General features: G+C 40.0%; 6 protein-coding genes across 6 annotated transcripts; 2 read left to right on the top strand and 4 right to left on the bottom strand.

Annotated features, from left to right (window-relative positions):
- Positions 1 to 406: 406 nt before the first annotated feature.
- On the top strand, positions 407 to 1397 carry L201_007398 (uncharacterized protein; the record flags this gene model as incomplete). The annotated part of the gene is made up of 3 exons (XM_066223105.1): positions 407 to 1059; positions 1135 to 1222; positions 1293 to 1397. The coding sequence occupies 3 exons, from the start codon at positions 407 to 409 to the stop codon at positions 1395 to 1397; spliced, it is 846 nt and encodes a 281-aa protein (XP_066079202.1).
- Positions 1398 to 1764: 367 nt separating this feature from the next.
- Positions 1765 to 2434, bottom strand: L201_007397 (uncharacterized protein; the record flags this gene model as incomplete). Its single annotated transcript, XM_066223104.1, has 3 exons — positions 1765 to 1859; positions 1935 to 2069; positions 2152 to 2434. The coding sequence occupies 3 exons, from the start codon at positions 2432 to 2434 to the stop codon at positions 1765 to 1767; spliced, it is 513 nt and encodes a 170-aa protein (XP_066079201.1).
- Positions 2435 to 5809: 3375 nt separating this feature from the next.
- On the top strand, positions 5810 to 7985 carry L201_007396 (uncharacterized protein; the record flags this gene model as incomplete). The annotated part of the gene is made up of 8 exons (XM_066223103.1): positions 5810 to 5978; positions 6041 to 6127; positions 6183 to 6267; positions 6338 to 6405; positions 6461 to 7409; positions 7466 to 7604; positions 7672 to 7738; positions 7804 to 7985. 8 exons carry the CDS (start codon positions 5810 to 5812, stop codon positions 7983 to 7985), a joined length of 1746 nt encoding a protein of 581 aa, XP_066079200.1.
- Positions 7986 to 8492: 507 nt separating this feature from the next.
- Positions 8493 to 12856, bottom strand: L201_007395 (uncharacterized protein; the record flags this gene model as incomplete). The annotated part of the gene is made up of 18 exons (XM_066223102.1): positions 8493 to 9290; positions 9351 to 9703; positions 9760 to 9880; positions 9932 to 10038; positions 10091 to 10249; positions 10314 to 10535; positions 10587 to 10680; positions 10751 to 10849; positions 10914 to 11128; positions 11188 to 11338; positions 11393 to 11583; positions 11651 to 11735; positions 11795 to 11863; positions 11924 to 11946; positions 12009 to 12029; positions 12109 to 12321; positions 12384 to 12522; positions 12680 to 12856. The coding sequence occupies 18 exons, from the start codon at positions 12854 to 12856 to the stop codon at positions 8493 to 8495; spliced, it is 3237 nt and encodes a 1078-aa protein (XP_066079199.1).
- Positions 12857 to 14038: 1182 nt separating this feature from the next.
- L201_007394 (uncharacterized protein) lies at positions 14039 to 17340 on the bottom strand (the record flags this gene model as incomplete). Its single annotated transcript, XM_066223101.1, has 21 exons — positions 14039 to 14286; positions 14378 to 14641; positions 14696 to 14861; positions 14915 to 14926; positions 14990 to 15056; positions 15111 to 15171; positions 15229 to 15353; positions 15406 to 15484; positions 15602 to 15619; positions 15681 to 15693; positions 15748 to 15840; positions 15906 to 16154; positions 16215 to 16274; positions 16338 to 16361; positions 16425 to 16615; positions 16688 to 16719; positions 16781 to 16811; positions 16882 to 16889; positions 16970 to 16994; positions 17058 to 17068; positions 17228 to 17340. 21 exons carry the CDS (start codon positions 17338 to 17340, stop codon positions 14039 to 14041), a joined length of 1890 nt encoding a protein of 629 aa, XP_066079198.1.
- A 732-nt stretch (positions 17341 to 18072) lies between these two features.
- L201_007393 (uncharacterized protein) lies at positions 18073 to 19298 on the bottom strand (the record flags this gene model as incomplete). Its single annotated transcript, XM_066223100.1, has 5 exons — positions 18073 to 18411; positions 18492 to 18793; positions 18896 to 19081; positions 19161 to 19191; positions 19251 to 19298. The coding sequence occupies 5 exons, from the start codon at positions 19296 to 19298 to the stop codon at positions 18073 to 18075; spliced, it is 906 nt and encodes a 301-aa protein (XP_066079197.1).
- Positions 19299 to 19448: the final 150 nt, after the last annotated feature.

The raw sequence follows: 19448 nt of genomic DNA, 5'->3' as shown, positions 1-19448 counted from the left end.
AATCATCAGACGGAAGGGTCGAAGCGTTCCTTTGATACACTTTGTAATAACTTACTATTATTTTCTCACTTCACCTTTCAATCACTGATCAAGCGTATCTTGACTAGATATGGTAATGGTGATATATCAAGTCTACTAAATTATGATTGCTGACTGAAGTTTGAAAGGACAAGGAAATGTATATACTGATTGGATCGAGATGTGAAGGGTACTCATCCAAGTTATATATAATATATATATACCCTTTGAAAAAACTGGTATCTTCCTTTCTTCTTCTCATAATCAAACAAACAATAACGAGAATCAAATACTACTGTACAACGATAACATCAAACTTGAAACTCATAATTAACCAAAAAAAAAAAAAACTTATTGTTCTCTTAGATAAAGATAAGATAACACCAGAATGTCATCACCATCAACACCTAAACCTACTAGACCTACAAAATCAGAAAGAAGATTAACATTAGAATCAATATCTTCCATACCATTATCCGTTGATACCGATGAAATTGTTCCACCGGTACCGACTTCCCCATTTTCAACACCTTCTTCATCCTCATCCTCATCAGCACCACAAACACCTGAAACCCCTACAGCGACACATAAAAAATTGGATAACAGGAAATCCACATGTTCGATAAAAAGAAAACCTGTACCTACTACACCTTCAGATTTATCTTTAGAATTAGATTCTTTACCAACTTCAATAAATGGGTTATACCAAAGTCCTTTGACATCTACTCCTGTATCTGTTACACCCGATAATGAACCTCCAAGATATATACTACCTGTTGATTTACCTATTGAAGCAGCTACAACATATCAAATTAGAGAATCATCATTCACTTCTACACAGCCTCCATCTTACGACCATCATCATACACCACAGGAGTCGATCGATGAATCTAATCAAGATCTATCTGATTCAACATTCTCAACATCAGATGATTTACCATGTTACGCAGAAGAAACTCAAACTGAACCTAAAACTTTAGCTAGAGCATTATGGAGATGGGGTTGGTTATGTCCTTTATTATGGATTATTGGAATGTTCATGTAAGTATTTATAGCGGATTTCAATAAACCCTATTATTGATCGAGACTAACATTGGTTTTTGTTGATTGATTCAGATTATGGATTCCGTTAAAACCAATCGAAGAAGAAAGTGATCCTGAAAAAGCACAAAAATTAGAAGAAATGATTGTTATACTAAGAAAGGTGAGTTTACTAGCTAGAATGGTGCTTCCTTCCAGCCAAGCACTTAACTGATATCATTGTTCATCATCAGACCGAGGTCAGATATGCGAGAAAATGCGCTTATGGTACATTGGGTTTCTCAACTTTACTCATTTTAATAACAGTTATAGCTATAGTCCTATCTAAATATCTATAAAAGTAAAGAAAAAGCTTTTGCAAACTGGAAAACAGAACGTGCTATTGCATAGACATATAGATATATAGAATCGATCAATCACTTCTTTCGTTAGTGAATATTGTATAAGGGATTTATCTATATCATATTTTGAATTTTTTAAAGGGGTTTTCGATTTTTCTGCTTCATGTTTTTCACTTTTTTGGCATCTTGGTGTTCTTTTCACGTAACAAAAAGGGTTAACATACAAACATACAAATGCATTTTTCCCTTGATGACAGCCTACATGAAATCGGCGAATGTTATATAATATATATATAATCAATGATTATTCCTTTCCGTTGTACAGTCACCTAGAGTAGAGCTTCCTAAACTGAAAACACGTAATCTAGAATTGAGCGTGGTAACCATTGATTGGAGCTTGATCAAGTGTTTTACCATCTACTTTTGAGCCTTCAGAAGGTACTACGACACCGACGAATCCTAGATTGAACAATGATACAGGATCAGTGTATTGACTCTCAGGGGGATTTCAATAAGAAAAAACTTTCAACTTACTAGCCCATTGATCGGTCTTATTGTTCCATGCGTGGATGTTGGCAGCTTGAATAACTGTATCTCCGACTTTGACTGTTTTGGTTCTACCATCTGGTAATTCAAGTTCGAGTTCACCATGAGTTATAACTAAGTAGTCTGTGTGAAGGGAAGAGGATATTAGCGACAAAGGAGAAATCGAGAGAAGCGGAAGTGTGATTAAACCTTGAGAAAGACTTACCAAAAGTATTTGTGAAATGTTGAGCACCAATATAATTAGGTGGAACATCAACCCATCTTAAAGAAGTTTGATCATCATGAGAAATTTTATTTGGTTTATATTTTGACCATTCTACAGCTTTTTCAGGTTTACCAATTAATTCAGGTTGAACATAACCTACAAAAGCTTTTAAATCTTCTTTATCATTTTCAAAAGGTGTTGTATCATCCAATAAAACAATTTCACCTTTTGAATCGGTTGTTGTCAAAATTCTTCTTGGAGCTGGGAGAGGTGTAGCTGGCATTATTTGTAGAATTAAATCGTACTTTGCAAATTGAGTGAAAAAAACAGGTAAATTATCCAAAAATTTGATTAATTATTTGATTGTTTGTTTGTTTATTGAAAGTATACTTGTTGATTTCGTTTGTATTGATGAGGAAGAAAAACATCTTGGGATCCGTCCTCATTTTCGATCAAGTATTTATACCTTATTCGAAAGTGATTATCTTAACTTGTTTTCTTCATTGAAAACGTTGAAATTGCTTGAATTGCTTGACAGGAATGTTTATTATCTTAATCTTATTTAAATATCTTACATCAGCTCCTCCACTATATGAAGTCATTTCAACCAAAAGCGGTCATGTCCGACTATAAAACGTGGCATTTAAATTCAGTGGTGGAGGAAATACAAAAAAGGATTTATCAACATGTTATAAACAGCTTGATAAGCTTACGCCAACCTCCACTTTCACTCCTATACTCGTATGGTATTGAAAATACCGCTTTGGGGGAATATCGAAATCTACAAGCTAGAAAATGAACTTCTAAAAGTGCTGCTCCTTGTTGAATAAAGATGAAACATCGAGATTTAGACTGGAGATTCGAAGGTTTGCTGTACAATCGAGCTCAGGCTGAGGATAGATACGGAGCATGAAAATGCAGATATGGTATAGATAGATAACTGCCTTCATTGCTCGCCCGAAATAAAAAGGCTTACCCAAAAAGGGATCACCCACGAAGTAGATCCCCAAGCAAAAAAAGAAAGGGATCGAAGCATCGTAAATGGGAACATATAACCTCATCAGCATCTTAGTCCTTCAGATTTTGCTATGTGAGGCGTTGCAATGACGGCGCGTCCACATAGGCAGATTGGAAAGGTCTTATGGATTTCTCTCTATGTTGGCGTGATACACAACCCGGTGCAATCTCTCCGAGAATGAGCTTCGTTACAGAAGATGATAACAAGCCCTGCAGTGTCATTGAAAGGGTGATCTATGTTGAAGTAATGCTCAGACCAAGTCGTACCTGCAATGGCGCGGTTTCTGTTGACTTCGAATTCAAATGACAAGATGTCGAATTCATGTAGTCAGACGCGATTAGCGAGGAGAGGAAAAACAACACAGTCCACACCGATTAACTGGTTTCTGATATTTGCTAATATCAGCACGATCATAGATGAGACGAAGAGTTGAGTTGGAAATGCCGGAAACCGATGCTTTTCGTTCTGAGCTGGGTCAAAAGCATCTCCTCCTGACGACTTGAAGTACTGTAGAACATCGAGTTGATCGATAAAACAAGTAGGGCCAGCATTTCCGTATGTAACTGATCAGGTTTATGTTTTAATTTTGGTGATAAAAGATATATCCGATAGGAATTCAGAAATGATTGTCATCATATCGAGTGTATAGTTAAGCCATGGTCATTTTGCGTTTTCTAGAAAGCCATGAACATGGGCTACCAAAAAGCTATGCCAAGCATATTGTAAGTTCTGATGTGACGAAATCCGGTATATCCGATTTCCAAAAGCAAATTGACAATCATACTGTATTCCTTCCTGAACCAGAACCTGACACATTTACTGTCGGATTGGCAACCTGGAGAAGATTCGTCAAACTGAGCTTTATTCTGCCATTTCTGAAGGATTCGGTAATCAAGAAACTGAGCCCCTAACTTCCAATGCAGCCACCTTGAGATAAGACTAACCCCAGTTATTCGATCATTGTTGAAAATGGAGGACCAGAGGGGCATTGGATTCGGACCGGCTGAGTTCGCTAGAATGGTGAGAAAATGACAGTTAACAGCGAAGATCATTTTAAGCGCAAGCGCATTTGAGGATTTCGATGATTCACTTGAGCGGATCAAAGGGGTATTTCATTATTTCCGCATAATCTGATAGGGGAATAAGCTTGATTAGAGCTGTCTCTTTAGCTTGGACGGCAATACCGACGGCACTGCCTAAAATAAATGAATCTTTCAATCATCAAATGTGATCTAAAATCAACATGTCAGATGCTAAAGAATGCGTTTGAAACAAGGATGAAAGACGTTTCTCGCAACAAGTTCAAGTGATCTTCCCATCCATGATATCGGAAATTCGGTGCTCGCCGCATTTTCTGAACCATATGCGATGGCCACGAGAGCAGGATGACATCACCTATCATCAGTGAAAATAAATTTCCGAATTAAGCGGCATTTGGAGTTTGTAGGAGATAATCTTAACCCATAGAAAAACAGAACATCTGGTTAAGGGAGAATCCGGCATAAATTATGGAAAACTAAAACTCACCATCAAGGGGATCACCCGGGTGACACCAAAAAAAGCGGCATTTTTATCAGAAAGCGCATGGGATTTCACTTGTCATGTCTATTCCTGGAACTCGGGAAACTGAAATTTTCTCTCCTGGCTCCTCCCTGTGAAGATGTCATTTCTCACTTTGATAAGACGTATGCTATGCTATCGATCACAGATCATTTGATTGGATGATAACACCTCGTTATCTCTGAGGATCCTTATGGAGCAGAAAGCCATGTAATGTTTTACAGGAAGGTCAGGTGGAGCCATGCCCTTCATCCCGATGATTTTATCTGTTATCTCTTTCGATTTCTACTCTTCCACAGCTGGCTGATTCGATGATATTGCATCCGAAAGCATATGGAGTACATACATCAGGTACTCATCTTTAAACGATCCGCCTGTCTCGTAAAGCACACTAGACTAGTGTTGACATACTTGATTATTTGATATAGCCTACCGCAAACCGGAGATGTTTCGTTGTAAGATCCGTCCGTTGAGCTGCTGTTGTCCCTCCTCATTTTGCATATCACATAATTTGTAGTTTCCTCTTGTTTGGGAATTACGACCGGTTACAGCGGTAAGATCTTACATCAGTCAGTCTATCGATTGCATAAAATGGCAAATGATCAGGTGATAAGAAAGCGAACAAAAGTAGGGAAACAGTTGAAATTTAAGACTTTTAACCAATTGAAAATTCTATCAACCTCGCTTAAAAAATTAAACATTTTTATATTTTTTCCATATATAAAATCGCACCACGCGACCCATTCTTTTTCTTCAATAGTACTCCAATCAATTCGTAAAAAGGCTGCTCTCTCTATACTGTAGATAGAGATGACAACATCCTGCAAAGAGCAGAAGAAAAAGAGAAAATACCGATTTAGACCGAAACAAATATTGCACTTCTTCTTTTCGGTGTAGAAATTATTGTGGAACCTTTATCTATAAGCATATCTGGCAATCCCATTCTGATCAACATTTTGTTTTTATCTATCGTTCTCAAATTACCATATCATATAAACATTTCGCGACATAGATTTACGATTTCATAATATCAACATCCTTTCTTCCTCTGGATCTGATTGATACAATCTCACAAGCAAGATGTCAGGCAAAGAATCATCAGATATAACGGATCCTTCCGTGGAATACGAACTCCACTCAATACCGAAGAAAGTGGAATCTCACCCAGAAGCTTTCGTGACAGACATCAATGGCGATAGAGGTGAAAAAGCTGGTTACAGTGGAGAGAACCAAAAAGTGGATGGACCAGGTGAATCAAATCGGTTTCAATCATACTCATTGCTTGAAAGCTAATTCCCTCAATGACCGTAGCGGCCAACATGGATCATGGAACCATGCACCGTACGCTCAAACAGCGTCATATGGCTATGATTGCCCTTGGTGGTGCTATTGGTACTGGTAAGCACATAGTCGGTATTTGACTGGATTAGGCTGACCGTAACGGATTATATAGGTTTCTTTGTCGGTTCTGGTTCAGCTCTTTCAACGGGTGGTCCAGTAGGTTTATGGTTAGGTTATATCTTTATGTCGTCCATTGTGTAAGTGGTATTTTACCAGTATAAATGGCTGGGGTTCAGTAGCTAATACAGTAGCTAATACTTCAACCAGGTATTCCATGATGGTAGCACTTGGTGAAATGGCTTCATTATTCCCCGTTGCAGGTGCCTTTACTCACTGTAAGCTCTTGACATTGAATACCAATGCTACGATGCTGACTGTGCAAAATCGCAGATGCCGCTCGATTCGTTGACCCTGCTCTTGGTTTCGCTACCGGTCTCAATTATTGGTATTCTTACGCCATCACAATTCCCGTCGAAGTCGTGGCCGCTGCTATCGTTATTTCCTATTGGGACACTCACACCAACGCTGCAGTATATATCACCGTTTGTTTAGTTTTGATTTTCGCCATCAACTTTTTAGGTGCCAGAGCATACGGTGAAACTGAATTCTGGTTCTCAGCTATCAAAGTTGTTACTATTGTTGGCCTTATTTTACTTGGTATCATCTTAATGTGTGGTGGTGGACCAAATCATGATGCTATCGGTTTTAGATATTGGAGAAACCCTGGAGCATTCGCTCAATTCCCCTTAGGTGAAGGTGATGGTGTTATTGGAGGAAGATGGGGACAGTTCTTAGCATTCTGGAACGTTTTCATTCAAGCTGCATTCTCTTTCTTAGGTACAGAAGTTATCGCAACTACACTTGGTGAAGCTGAAAATCCAAGAAAAACTGTACCAAGAGCTATCAAAAGAGTTTTCTTCCGATTAGTTGCTTTCTACGTTTTTGGTATTTTCATCATTTCGGTTTTAGTACCTTACACCGAACCTAATCTTCTTAATGGATCTGGTAACGCTGCTGCCTCACCATTCGTCATTGCCATCAACAACGCTGGTATCAAAGCTTTACCATCAATTGTCAATGCTGTCATTTTAGTCGCCGCTTGGTCCGCTGGTAATTCAGATTTATATGCCGCTTCAAGAACATTCTACGCTTTAGCTTTAGAAAGACAAGTACCTAAAGTATTCAGAAGATGTACAAAACAAGGTTTACCAATTTGGTGTGTAGTTGTCACCGCTTTGTTCGGTTTCCTAGCCTACCTTAACACAGGTGGTGACGCTGCCGTCACTGCTTTCAACTGGCTTTATAATATCTCTGCTGTTACTGGTGTAATCACTTGGTGGTGAGTACAGTGTCATATCTGCTTTTGGCTAGTAAGCTGACTCGATCCGTTTTCAGGGGTATCCTCCTTTCATACCTTCGATTCTACTACGGTCTCAAGAGACAAGGTTTATCTAGAGAAGGTTTCCCATACCTTGCACCTCTTCAACCTTGGTTATCCTGGTATGGGTTCATTTTCCTTACACTTGTCATGCTTGTAAGTCAATCATCTCTCGTTGCGAATGCGGTTATTCAAATATTGATAGTTGCCTCTCTAAACTCAGTTCAACGGTTTCCCTGTCTTCCTCAAAGGTAGATGGGATGTATCCTCTTTCTTTACTGCCTATGTTTGTGAGTAATCTCAGCTATAATTTTACGACGATGACCTCTTTTCTAATTGATCAAACTCGAAATAGCTCTTCTCCTTTTCGCCATATGTTGGATCGGATGGAAAGTCGTCAAGAAAACTAAAGTTGTTCCTCTTGAAGAAATCGATTTCTTTTCTGGTAGAAGAGAACTCGATGAACTTGAAGCTATTGATAATGAACGATTCAAAGTTGAAACTAAATATCAAAAATTCATCAGTATTTTGTTCTAAGGGAAAAAAATTGTATTCTGTATCTCGTATCATCTCCATCACATCATCAATAATAGACAATAAACACACGCATATATTCCTTATATATAAACCCAAACCCATAAAGCAAATTGCGTAAATTTATAACGTGTCATTTTCCTTCAGTCATCCAAAGCCATCGTATATTGGATTTGAAGGGCAATGTAAGCAGTAGTGATAAAGTATAATATAGGTATATAGTTGTGTTTAGACATCTTCATGCATAATCTAGTTCGCGATTCTGGAGCCCAATTAGGACATTATCAGTGTGCGCTCGAAATAGCAGCATGATAGACATCCTTTAAGAATGCTTGTGCTTATTATCCATGCATGGCAGCTCTTTATTTTCTCCATCCGATTTCGTTGCATAATATAACGTATGAATGTAGGTTGGCATGCTATGGCTAAATATGTATGTATATTTTCGGAAATGAATGCAGCATGGACCTGTCCTTGAGCTGACCATTGCCCTATTCTTGTCTCTACCGTCTACCATCCGTGACCACCTTGATTCCTTGAACCATGATTCTGCCAACCAGCAGCATAAGCATCTCCATTATTATCGTAACCTCGACCTTGATCTTCACTTTGATTACTATATGACCTTTGTGGTAAAGGTCTATTGTTTCCGCTATCCTGTGATTGTAATTGTACAGGTGAATAACCTCTTTCTATATTATTGCCATTGCCTTGATCCCATCTAGTTTGATATTGTCCTACAATATCATTCTCACTTTCACTGTTACCAGATTGTGCTGAAGCTGTTCTTCTCATTGTTGGTGGTGTATATCCTAACGGAGGTTGAGTATACGCACTCGGTGGGTAAGGAACATTGTTATGACTGGATGGTGGAGATGATGAATATGGTGGAACATCGTAAACAGATGATTGTTGTTGATGTTCTAGTAGAGGTGAACTTGCAACTATATCAGTTTCAGACAAATTACCTCTGGTATGGCTCAGTGGATATGGTCGACTATTCTGTCTTTTTGGTGGTGCATTTTGTCTAAAGTCTTCAGAACGGATATTACCTTGCTGAGCTAATAAATAATCTGACGAAGGGTTGTCTAATTGATAATTGCCGTTTCTGTTATCCATGTTGGGTAGAGGGTATTCGTTGTAGCCGTCTGTACCAATAGCAGGCGAAGGTGCGACAGAGGATAATTCGCTCTTTCCATTTCCGAATCCACCAAGCATCTCTGTCGAAGCGATCGATCGAGCATCCCAATCCGCTTGATGAGCAACATCCACAGGTCCGTCCCTCGCCGGATCGTATTCGAGATTTTCCTAAAGGGGTCATTCAGTTAGCGAAATCGAACAAGAAATCGCATGCAGATGCCAACTCACTTCTCGAACAGCTTTGATTTCCACTCCGTCATGCTGATGTTTTCCGGCAAACCATGGGTAAGCACTGAGAACTTCTCTGGCAAGTGCCTCCTGTTTCTTGTGAACCATGACAGTGAACAGTTTGTCATGTTGCAAAGCAGGGTGAAGGAATCTTTTCTCCATTTCGGAATGTTTAGTCCTTTTTTCGTTGATCGCATTGATTCGCTCCTGTTCCAGTTCTTGCTGCGTAGGTTCATAGTATCGGAATCTGCTTTCAAGTGTACGCGATATGTAAATTTTGAATCCAAGGATAATGATAAGTGGTGGCACGGCCGCGATACAGTCCAGCCATCGGGATCGAATAAGACCAGTCGCTGTGGGAAAGCAGTTCAGCTGCGGCTTGATTCATACAGAATCGCGATGGACTTACTGAGTACCATTAACAGTTGCATGAGAACAACACATGCTAATAGACGGTTCACATAAACATTCCACATTCTACCACCACTTTCGGCTCGCGAGATATAGACGTAAAGTAATTGGTATTTGTACTAAGGGACAAGCTGTCAGTCAAAGCTATTGAACGTAATTGAGCAACTTACGACGACAGATGAAAACCAGAATACGCATGTTGCACCTATAGCTACTAATGGGGCAAGTGGGGCGTAGATCATGCCAACGGCGCAGACAAATAACAAGTTACAGATGACTAGTAAGGTAAAATCAGTGCCGAACGATATGGACGATGTCATATTACTCACTTATAGCATATTCGAAGTAGCCAGGCTTAGTCATGTCTCTGATACTTCTGGGCGTGTAGGAGAACATAACCTTCTTCAAGGATACCAAGGCAAGTTTAATCAACTGTATCAATTCGAAAATGACCAGGAATCCTCGCAAGGGTAGCCAAGTAAGCCAATCTACGGCACGCTCGTCAGTATACTACCTCAACGACTTAGCTCTTTTGAGAATGATACCACTCACAGGTTGACTGCTGAACGTAAGTACCTTGAATACGGTCAGGAATATCCTCAAAACCCTTGAAAATGGTTTTCCAATTTTGATGTCTACCGATTTGCGTAACGACAGTGGCCACAGCAGTGTACACTACACTGAGGAGGGAATAGATCACCAAGTTACAGATAATCATGAAGAAGAAGTATCGAGCGGTAACAGCTCGGTCGAGTCGAGATCGTGTTGGTGCACCTATACAAAAAAATCAGTCTACGTGCTTAGGCCTACGCAGACTTGGCTTACCTTGGTATTTGCTAATCCGACGCATAATAAAAGGCAAGGCATAACCAAAACCTGCTGAGATAACTGAAGGTAAAATACCTGAAACCAACGAGAACTACAGAATAATATCATTTTCGTAAGAACAGTAATGAAATTTAATTTGGGCGTGTTTGTTTCGGACTTACGGTCCAATTACCCCATGATCCAGCATTCTTCCATGTGTTGAGGAAATTGACATATAATGTCAAGGCACTCAAATTGGCAAGTAAGGAGACCACAAGTAGCTATAATAACAGATATAAGACTTACTGGTCTTGAAAAAAGTCCTGCTGATCAAACTTTACTTACCGGAACAGTATAGAAGAAACAGATGATACCGATAAAGATGAAACCGAATAAACTTCTAGATCCAATTTCTCCAGAATCTTTGGATATATTCTCCCAGACAATGTCCTGAGCAGGAGGAGCAAGGTGTAATCGAGCACCATGAAGTTCTTTCAATTTACCTTGATGAGCACGAGCGATACGATGAGCCTCAGCTATGGTCTTGAAGGTAACAAACCCTAATAGAGGATCTGAGTCAGCTGTGGTTTTACCACCGCGATACATTATATGCACTTACCGTAGTTTTCACCCTCTACTCTACTCGCATTCTTATTTCCCTTCTTTCTGGCATTTCTCTCTTTCCTCAACAATGAGTTGATCGCATCACGTTTAACATCTATTCTCTCTCGAAGGAATTTGATTTCTTTGGCATGATAATCGATTGCATCCTGCTCGCCTACATTAGTTGTCACCCGGCCTGTGAGCAATCAAGCATAACTCACTTTCTTTACTCCTCCGAATAGGCCCAGGAATCCCCCTTTCCTGATCGTAGGCCTCTTAGTTCCCATTGTATCACCTTTTAAGTATTTCACTAAATGCTCTTCTAGCTCAGCTACAGCTTTATTATGATCTTCTACCATCTCAGGGAAATCCTCTAAACGTCTACCTATGGTGGTGCAATCGAGTTCGGGACCTGTGAATGGATTTCATCAATTAGCTACACTATCGTCAATGATGAGTAATAAAAGGAACAGACTTACCAATTTTGATACCATCAACCTTGAGCAGACCCATCAAAGCTACTAAACCCTCGTCACTTCGGTAGTCTTTCCGTATTTGGGTGACCTGAATAATCGATGAATTAAGTATTTCATGTATTCATATTGAAGTGGGGACAAGCTCACCATTAGAGTTCTGGAGTAGATTTTATGTTGATAAGCAGGGGATCTGAACCATTTCGAACGCAATTGAATCTAAAGATGCGTTGTTAGAAAGTTAACCCTTTTTTTAAGATGATTAGCTATTCTGCTCACCATAGCATGCCAATTCCTCCATACTGTGACGAGGTCAGCTCCATACTATACTTCACTACGCCAAGAAGGGGAGTGTTCAGCTTACCGAAGAACATTACAATCGCATCTGTTTGTTCACAGATAATCAGCACTTAATCCCCTTGTCCCCCTGTCTCGCCAAAAAAACGAAGAAATCGAAAACTCACTTATCAGATATGAAACACCCAAAGCAGGCCACATCCAAGCACCTCTAACATTCTGAATGGTCAACAAACTTAATGCGTTTCTATTGTGACTATCAACATATTTGAGATTATAAATGATGTTGACCACCAAAAGAACTGCTCCAAGAATACTAATACATGTAAAAATCCATCTAAGCATTCGTAAGAATCTCAAGAAGGTTGTCGCATCGAGACCTAAAAAGAGGTAGCTTGTCAGATCTACTGCTGGTACAAGATGCATGGTAACCGCTACTTACCAATGTTCTTGATCATCTGTTCTTCTTTCAGTTTGATGACAGGACTGAACCAAGCAAAGAACCCATTTGAAATAGGTGGTGGAGGAGCTTCATCAGGATCATCTTCTGATCTTATGGGTTCAGGGATTTGATATTTGACCTATAAAAGTAGTTTACAATTTAGACGATTAGTATATAGCACAACTAAATCTTTACCGCATATTCCTTTCTCATGAAACCTCTTTCATCCGCTTAACTGCTGTCTTGAAATGGAAAAATGTTCTCTTTTTGCTTCTGATTTAGATTATACTACTGACCTTTGGAGCGTAAACCTTCTTCTGCCTTGGTCTGAAAAAACTGAAGGCTAAGATCGTAGCTAACGAAATACCTGCCATCAAGGCTATTTGCGAACCAACAGCTTTGACCGAGACTGAGGATAAAGTTGAATTCCATGTTGCTACCAAGGATTGAGCAGCATCTCCTACTTCTGCCATATTGACAAGTGATGACTGTCTATTCTGACCAGATGAGAAGGATTATTTGCAGTACTGCTTAAGTATTATAATGATTAAGAGACTGGTAGGAGTACTAGTTGAAATTTTCTTTAGCTATTTCGTGAAAATAAAGAGCGTTGGGGCGCGTGTAAGAGCGGAAATCACCTCGAAAATAGGTGAATATGTCGTTGAATCGTTTTTCTATCGTGTTGAGGTCGTTTATTTCACCAAGAAACAGGTGTATTGTAGAGAAGATGTTTGAAGTGAGAATTGAAGTAGTTTGGAAAGAAAATTGGAATAAATGAGGATGATAACCCGCGATATGGTATGATTCGATATGATGTAACCAAGTTTTTCTGCTGTGATTCTCGAATTTCCGTTAACGTTGTGGGAGTGGAGAAAATTTAGGGTAAAAGAGAGAGGTAGTGCGGTAAACAGGGTTGACTGAAAATCAGATAGCGCAGTTTCAAAGTCCACAGGTCGTTTCTTTTGCTTTGTCTATCGCTCTCAGAACAAAAAAGGATAAGAGGGCATATATCAAGCAATTACCAACGATGCAGCAAAGATGAGACCAATATAATTAGAAGTCAGATATAAATCAAAAATTTCGAGACCCAATAACATTCTGAAGGGATGTTTCGGCTCTGCTTTTTGTCCGTTTCATTGTATAATTATGTTCCGGGTACACGCATGTTTTCATCAAGTTACAGCATGTCTTTGCGTTCCCAGCTGCCATACATGTATGAACTGTGCGAAAGCTTAGCACTACAAGAACATGTCCCCAATCACACCGGTTTCTACAGAATCTAGAACTCTCAAGACAACATCCTCGATAATTTCAGGGTTGTATTTCCACAGATTAGGGCTGTGCAGATCTTTTATTTTCCTTTTGCTGTTTTTTTATTGTTTACCCTGTTCTTTCTATTCAACTTGAAACATAGCCCCGCTTAACCTCCACTTCTGGCATTCTTCGCTTGAGACATTCGAAATCGTAATTTTACATCTGATGATAACAGTGAGACTCTACCCCAACGGTCGTATAACACAAGGTATGATGCATGAATGCAATCCTATTGTATAGTATCTATGATCAATCTATCTCAATGTATGCTAAACCAATAAAACTCTACAGAATGATGTGCACTGTACTTTTCAGCAGATACAGCTAGCTGGAACAAAGACTCATCGAGGCTCAACACTATTGGTATTCCTTCTTGATAGCTCAACCCCTTGTATACTTGAAGAAGGATGTAAATTTACATCGCCAACCTCTAGTCCCTCTTCTTCTTCATGTTCAGGTGAATTAGGCAAATTTTCATATTCTTCTGCCAATTCTGGATCGACTGTAGCCTTCCTTGTTAAAGACGAAGTGATCTTATTTTTACCTCTCTTTCGGGATTTACGCATAAGTCTACCTTTCGAGTTGAGCCCTATATGATAAACAGTAACACGATCAGTATATTAAGAAACCACTACTGGAAAAGCAAGAAAATTACTCACTCGCGAGTTCCTATTGTCCACCAACAGCATTATACTCGCCCCTGACACTCCCCCTTCTTCTACCGTTTGCACCTCCAAATACATCGAGTAGTTTACCAAACAGCCCTGTTCTAGGTTCTGTAGAGTATTTGTTCGTTATTGGTAGTGTTGAGCCATCTGAGTATCGTCGACGACCATTACCACCAACCAATGAAGAGGTTTCGGAACCAGATCCAGCTGATCCGTCTTCATCGTTATCTGATCCCGATCCTTCATCATCGTCATCTTCGTCTTCATCCACGGGTTCTGCAAAGAAGATCAGTATCTGGTTTGATCATTGAACAGACAACGACAACATACCGTCCTGGAAAAGAGCATTCATATCCTCCAATTGCACACCTCGAGTTTCGGGGTATAAGAAGTAGACTAATACGAAAGAGAGTGCACAGAAGAAAGCGTGCATTGGGTATAATCGCCAACCGATAAGCTCTTGAAAAAGAGGAGTCGAAACACCGACCCAGTAGTTCTGCTATATGTCAGCGGCGTCTCACAGGTTGACGTCAGGACAAATCTACATACAAACAGCCAGTTCTGGTAACAAACGAGAACACAGAATCAACATCCTGAAGCTTGGGCCGAGAATGGATAGCTTACTGTTGCAGTAGAGAGTGAGACTCCCTTTGCTCGGAATGGTAATGGCATAATCTCCGGAGGATAAAGCCTATCATACTGTTCAGCTCTCATTGTGAAATAGATGTTTTTGAATTTTACTTACCAAGGTACTGGTCCCCAACTCATACCAAAAGCAGCATTATAGATAACTACACAAACAACGACTATGGAATGATGTTGGTTAGCATGTCACGACAGTTTAATGACTAGATTCCACTCACCGGCATTGGGTGTTATAGCTTGATCAATGTATATCCACCAACCAGTAGCAGTCAAAGCGATAGCCATCGCAACCGCTCCAGTGAGAAGAATAGGCCGTCTACCCGCACGGTCCATCAAAAACCACCTTTCGGGAAATTTTAGCTTGGTTTCCGGCGGAGTTGCTGTGTATGACTTACGGAGGTATAGAACTAGCAACATAAAACAGAGCATTGATACCCGTCATAAGAATGGCATCTCGACCAATCCATCCCGCCTCTGCTTCAAGTTAGTATAGGGTGTCAGGAGGATTAAAGCCCAACGTACGTTCGAATACCAGAGCTACGAATGATGATCAGCAAATCGATTATCTCAAGAACTCCTTTGTTCACTCACGAGCATAATATGATATAACTAATAGCGAAAATTAATCAGTGAGCCAAAAACCAGATCGCAGGACAGCAATACAACATACCATTGATACCGTTCTGAAAGTGCATCTCGTTAGCATACGGTTTGTCAAATCATCTCAGAATACTGACCAATTGGGCGAACATTTGACTACTCATAGCAATCAACACTCGACCCTTATATCTTCTCCATAAGGCTTTATAACTTCTATCTCCTACAGCCCGCTATTGGCCAACATATACTAGGTTAGTCTGCTTGGTATAATCGTAATAGAAGAGTGTTCGCTTACATCCAAAAGGACGGCATCTCTGATTTCCCTGTATTCCTCTTGTACACTATGACTATCCAAATCTTTCCCTTGGAAATCAGCTATCACCGCTAATCCTTCTACATCTTGGTCTGTATCGATGAGATACCTTGGTGATTCTGGCGTGATAAAACTTCCCAAACCCAAAATTGCACCACCTAAACATTGTATGAAGAGTGGTATTCTCCAAGATAGATCATTTTGAAGGTATGAACAAGCGTAATCTATCCACTATAGAGACATTGTTTTCAGTAAAGTACGGTTGGGTACGTCGGAAAAAGCGATACTTACCACTGAAGAAGCATATCCAATGATGTTTCCCGTAAACTCCACTGAACCCAATAAACCCCTCTGAACGTTCCATATTAGCGGTTCATTCCAACTAGGTCTGCTGATCCAATGACTCTAACTCACATGACTAGCAGGCGAGATCTCGGACTATCGTGTGATACCAGATTAGTATCTCCGGAATGCGTTATAGTAAACGTTTTCAAAACTCACCTGATAGATGGGTACTACCATACTCAACATACCCACTCCAAACCCACTGATGACTCTACCAACTACCATAGTCTTGAAACCAATACACCATGTCTGGATCGCACCACCAACGGTAAAAACAAAAGCACCAGTCCTAAGTGTCATTCTACGACCATAATTATCTGCCAAATGAGCTGCAGCTAATGATGTTACTGTGATAAAAAGGGGTGAGAAAAATCAGTTGGGCGATTTTGGATGACAATTGTGCAGAAGGCGACGCTCACTGAACGCTCCTATCTCCAATACTGCTACCATACTATCGAGATAATTCATTAGTTGACTTTCGTATGTCAACTTACCATACTGATTGAACTTACTTTCCAACTTCACCAGCTGTAGGTTGATTGACTATTAAAGAAGCGCTTTGTAAGTGTTCCTACCTTTGACACTGATCGATCCTTCTATTGTCTTCACTCACAATAAGCTCTAAACAAAATCAGAAGAACAGTCAAGAAAAGTGAGTTTGCTTTCTTTCATCTTTGAATGTCAGTCCCAGTTTAGCTTACTTGAAATATGGTCCAGTAATGATACCTATATCGAGATTCTGTCAGTAATTCATAGCTTGCTGTTGTGGTTGAAATAAGCTTCACTGACCTGACATAACACTATACAAGAAGAAGCAGTCAAATTGGTTGGTCAATCACTATAATTTAAGAATGACTGAACAATTGCTTGGCGGAGCTCACCCTTGATCGTATCTATTTGACGTGTCCTAACCTGTCAGTTATAACCCTTAGATGGAAAGATACGAGTTGACGACTTACCCAAACAACCATACTCCTATACTCAAGAACACTGATACACTATACAGTAACTTGTGCCCTTTCAGCTTGTGGTCTGTTTTACCCCTTACAAGGGGAACAGACGGGTCTGACATCTTTCTAGTCAAATTGGCGATATTGTGGATATTCTGTTGGGTGCCGATGATACTGTAGAACGATATATAATTACACCTTTTCCTGACTAAGTTCACTTGACTGGACTTGGTATATCGACCAGCTTGATGCAAAAGGTCACGCGCTCTATACGTATGTTTTGATCCTTTCTATATCCTTCAAAGGCCTTTCCTTTTATATCCTCTATCAATCTATTTATCCAATGACTGATTGACTATGCTTGATACTATCCATCAAGCGGTCGGTCCGTTATGATTGCTGTAGACAAGTGTCCGTAGTCGAACAGATGATGAACAAGTCAAGCGATATGATAATCAATAAATGCGAAATGCAAATTTATGCTAAGAACAGCATTGACTGCTACGTCGTTTTGTATTCCATTTCACCTTTTACGTGGTATCGGGGTAGACCCGAAGGATAGAGAGAAAGGGTAAAAAAGAACCATTGATTCGTCATGTGGCAATCGCGCTAATGGCTAAAGCTGTATGTGGCGCACCTATATTAAGCAATCAGGAAAGATAGGTGCCCCATCTACGACCTGACACAGCGGCTCAAGAGGAACATCAAAATCTCTTCAATAAGAGAACAGTGCCGCTTACTCGGCCGTGTGACATGCTTATATAGATGATCCGATAGAACTGTTCTGATATATTCCGACTATACATATGATTCATGGTTATATGGGATTTATTATACTTGGTTCTATGTTGTACCTAATTTTGAGATTGCGCTGGAACATCCTGTAACAGTACCCTCCAAACACTCCATCCTATTCTACCAAAACCTTCACCTCCTTGTCCTTTACCTACAGCTCTTCGTCTGGCTTCTTTGGTGACCTCGTCATTAAACACCCCACTGGCATTTCTGGCATCTATCACATGATTGACAATTCCAGGTGTAAATTCTGGGTGACCTTGTACGGTCAATACTTGAGCAATTGGTTTGTTTGAGGCAGACGAAGGGTGATAACGAATGAAAGAGTGCACGGGGTATCGAGGTGTCGATAGGAGAAGTTGACATGAGGAGGGAACGGCTGGCACATGATCACGATGCTAATTTCGATCATATGTTGTTAGGTTTCAGGTCTATCTTGATATTGTTCACAACAGACGCAAAACATGGTTCAGCTTACCATCTGCTCAAGGTAGACCTTGTCATCACCACCTTGACCTTCAACCTCTTTACCTTCTTTCTGGTCTCCCGTCCACGTCCACCATTTCTTTCCTTCTTCCGTTAATTTACAGCCGTAAACTCCAATCTCCCACCCGTTTTGTCCGGCTACACATTGACCACCTAAAGCCATAGCTAATATCTGGTGCCCAAAACAAATACCGATGAATTTCAGATGACTATATTGTGGTGAAATGATCAAGCGGCGCATAAGATCTACTAGTGGTGGAACAAATTCGTAAGAAGGGTCATGTGCGGTATATTCTGATAGCAACAATAACATAATTAGTAATAGTGTTGGGGTCAGATTGTTTGGTTCACAAGTGAATTTCTTGATTGTGCGTATGACTTGTATAGTCTACTTACTTGATCCAGTTAACATGATAGCATCGTAACCATCTTTCGAGCCAGCTAACAATTTCTCTTCTGGTGGATATTCACGCTTATCCACAACATCGTAACTATCTATGATAAGTTCTGTGTTGCGGGCCACTGATGCATCGGGATATGAAGCTAATGATTTCAAGAGCCATCGTTTATATATATCGTAGTCTGTGTTCATTCGAGCGATTAGTCTATATCTTTCCTCAGTTCTGTATTATCAACATGAAAATTAGGAGGTCTGACTTACAAACACCGTCTTCCGCTACGACCGCAGGAACCTAAGATCAATCATATCAGAACAGGGCCTGCATCCACTCGGAAGGATAAAAGAACTTACGGGAGTATCATTGATCAATAATGCTATTCTAATCGTCCTTCTCGACATTACACCAAAATCATTCAAGCTCTCACAAGCGAAATTACAGACAAAGATACGTAAGAAAACAGGAGCGAAATGTGATAATCACGAATTCAAATTACCTATGTATACACACAGTTGACAAGAAGTGCTTTATAAGCTAAGCTATAATACCAA

Source organism: Kwoniella dendrophila, chromosome 10, assembly GCF_036810415.1.
Source record: "Kwoniella dendrophila CBS 6074 chromosome 10, complete sequence".
NCBI classification, from domain to species: domain Eukaryota; kingdom Fungi; phylum Basidiomycota; class Tremellomycetes; order Tremellales; family Cryptococcaceae; genus Kwoniella; species Kwoniella dendrophila.
Note: the sequence above shows the minus strand (reverse complement) of the source record. Positions and strands in the feature narration are given on the sequence as shown.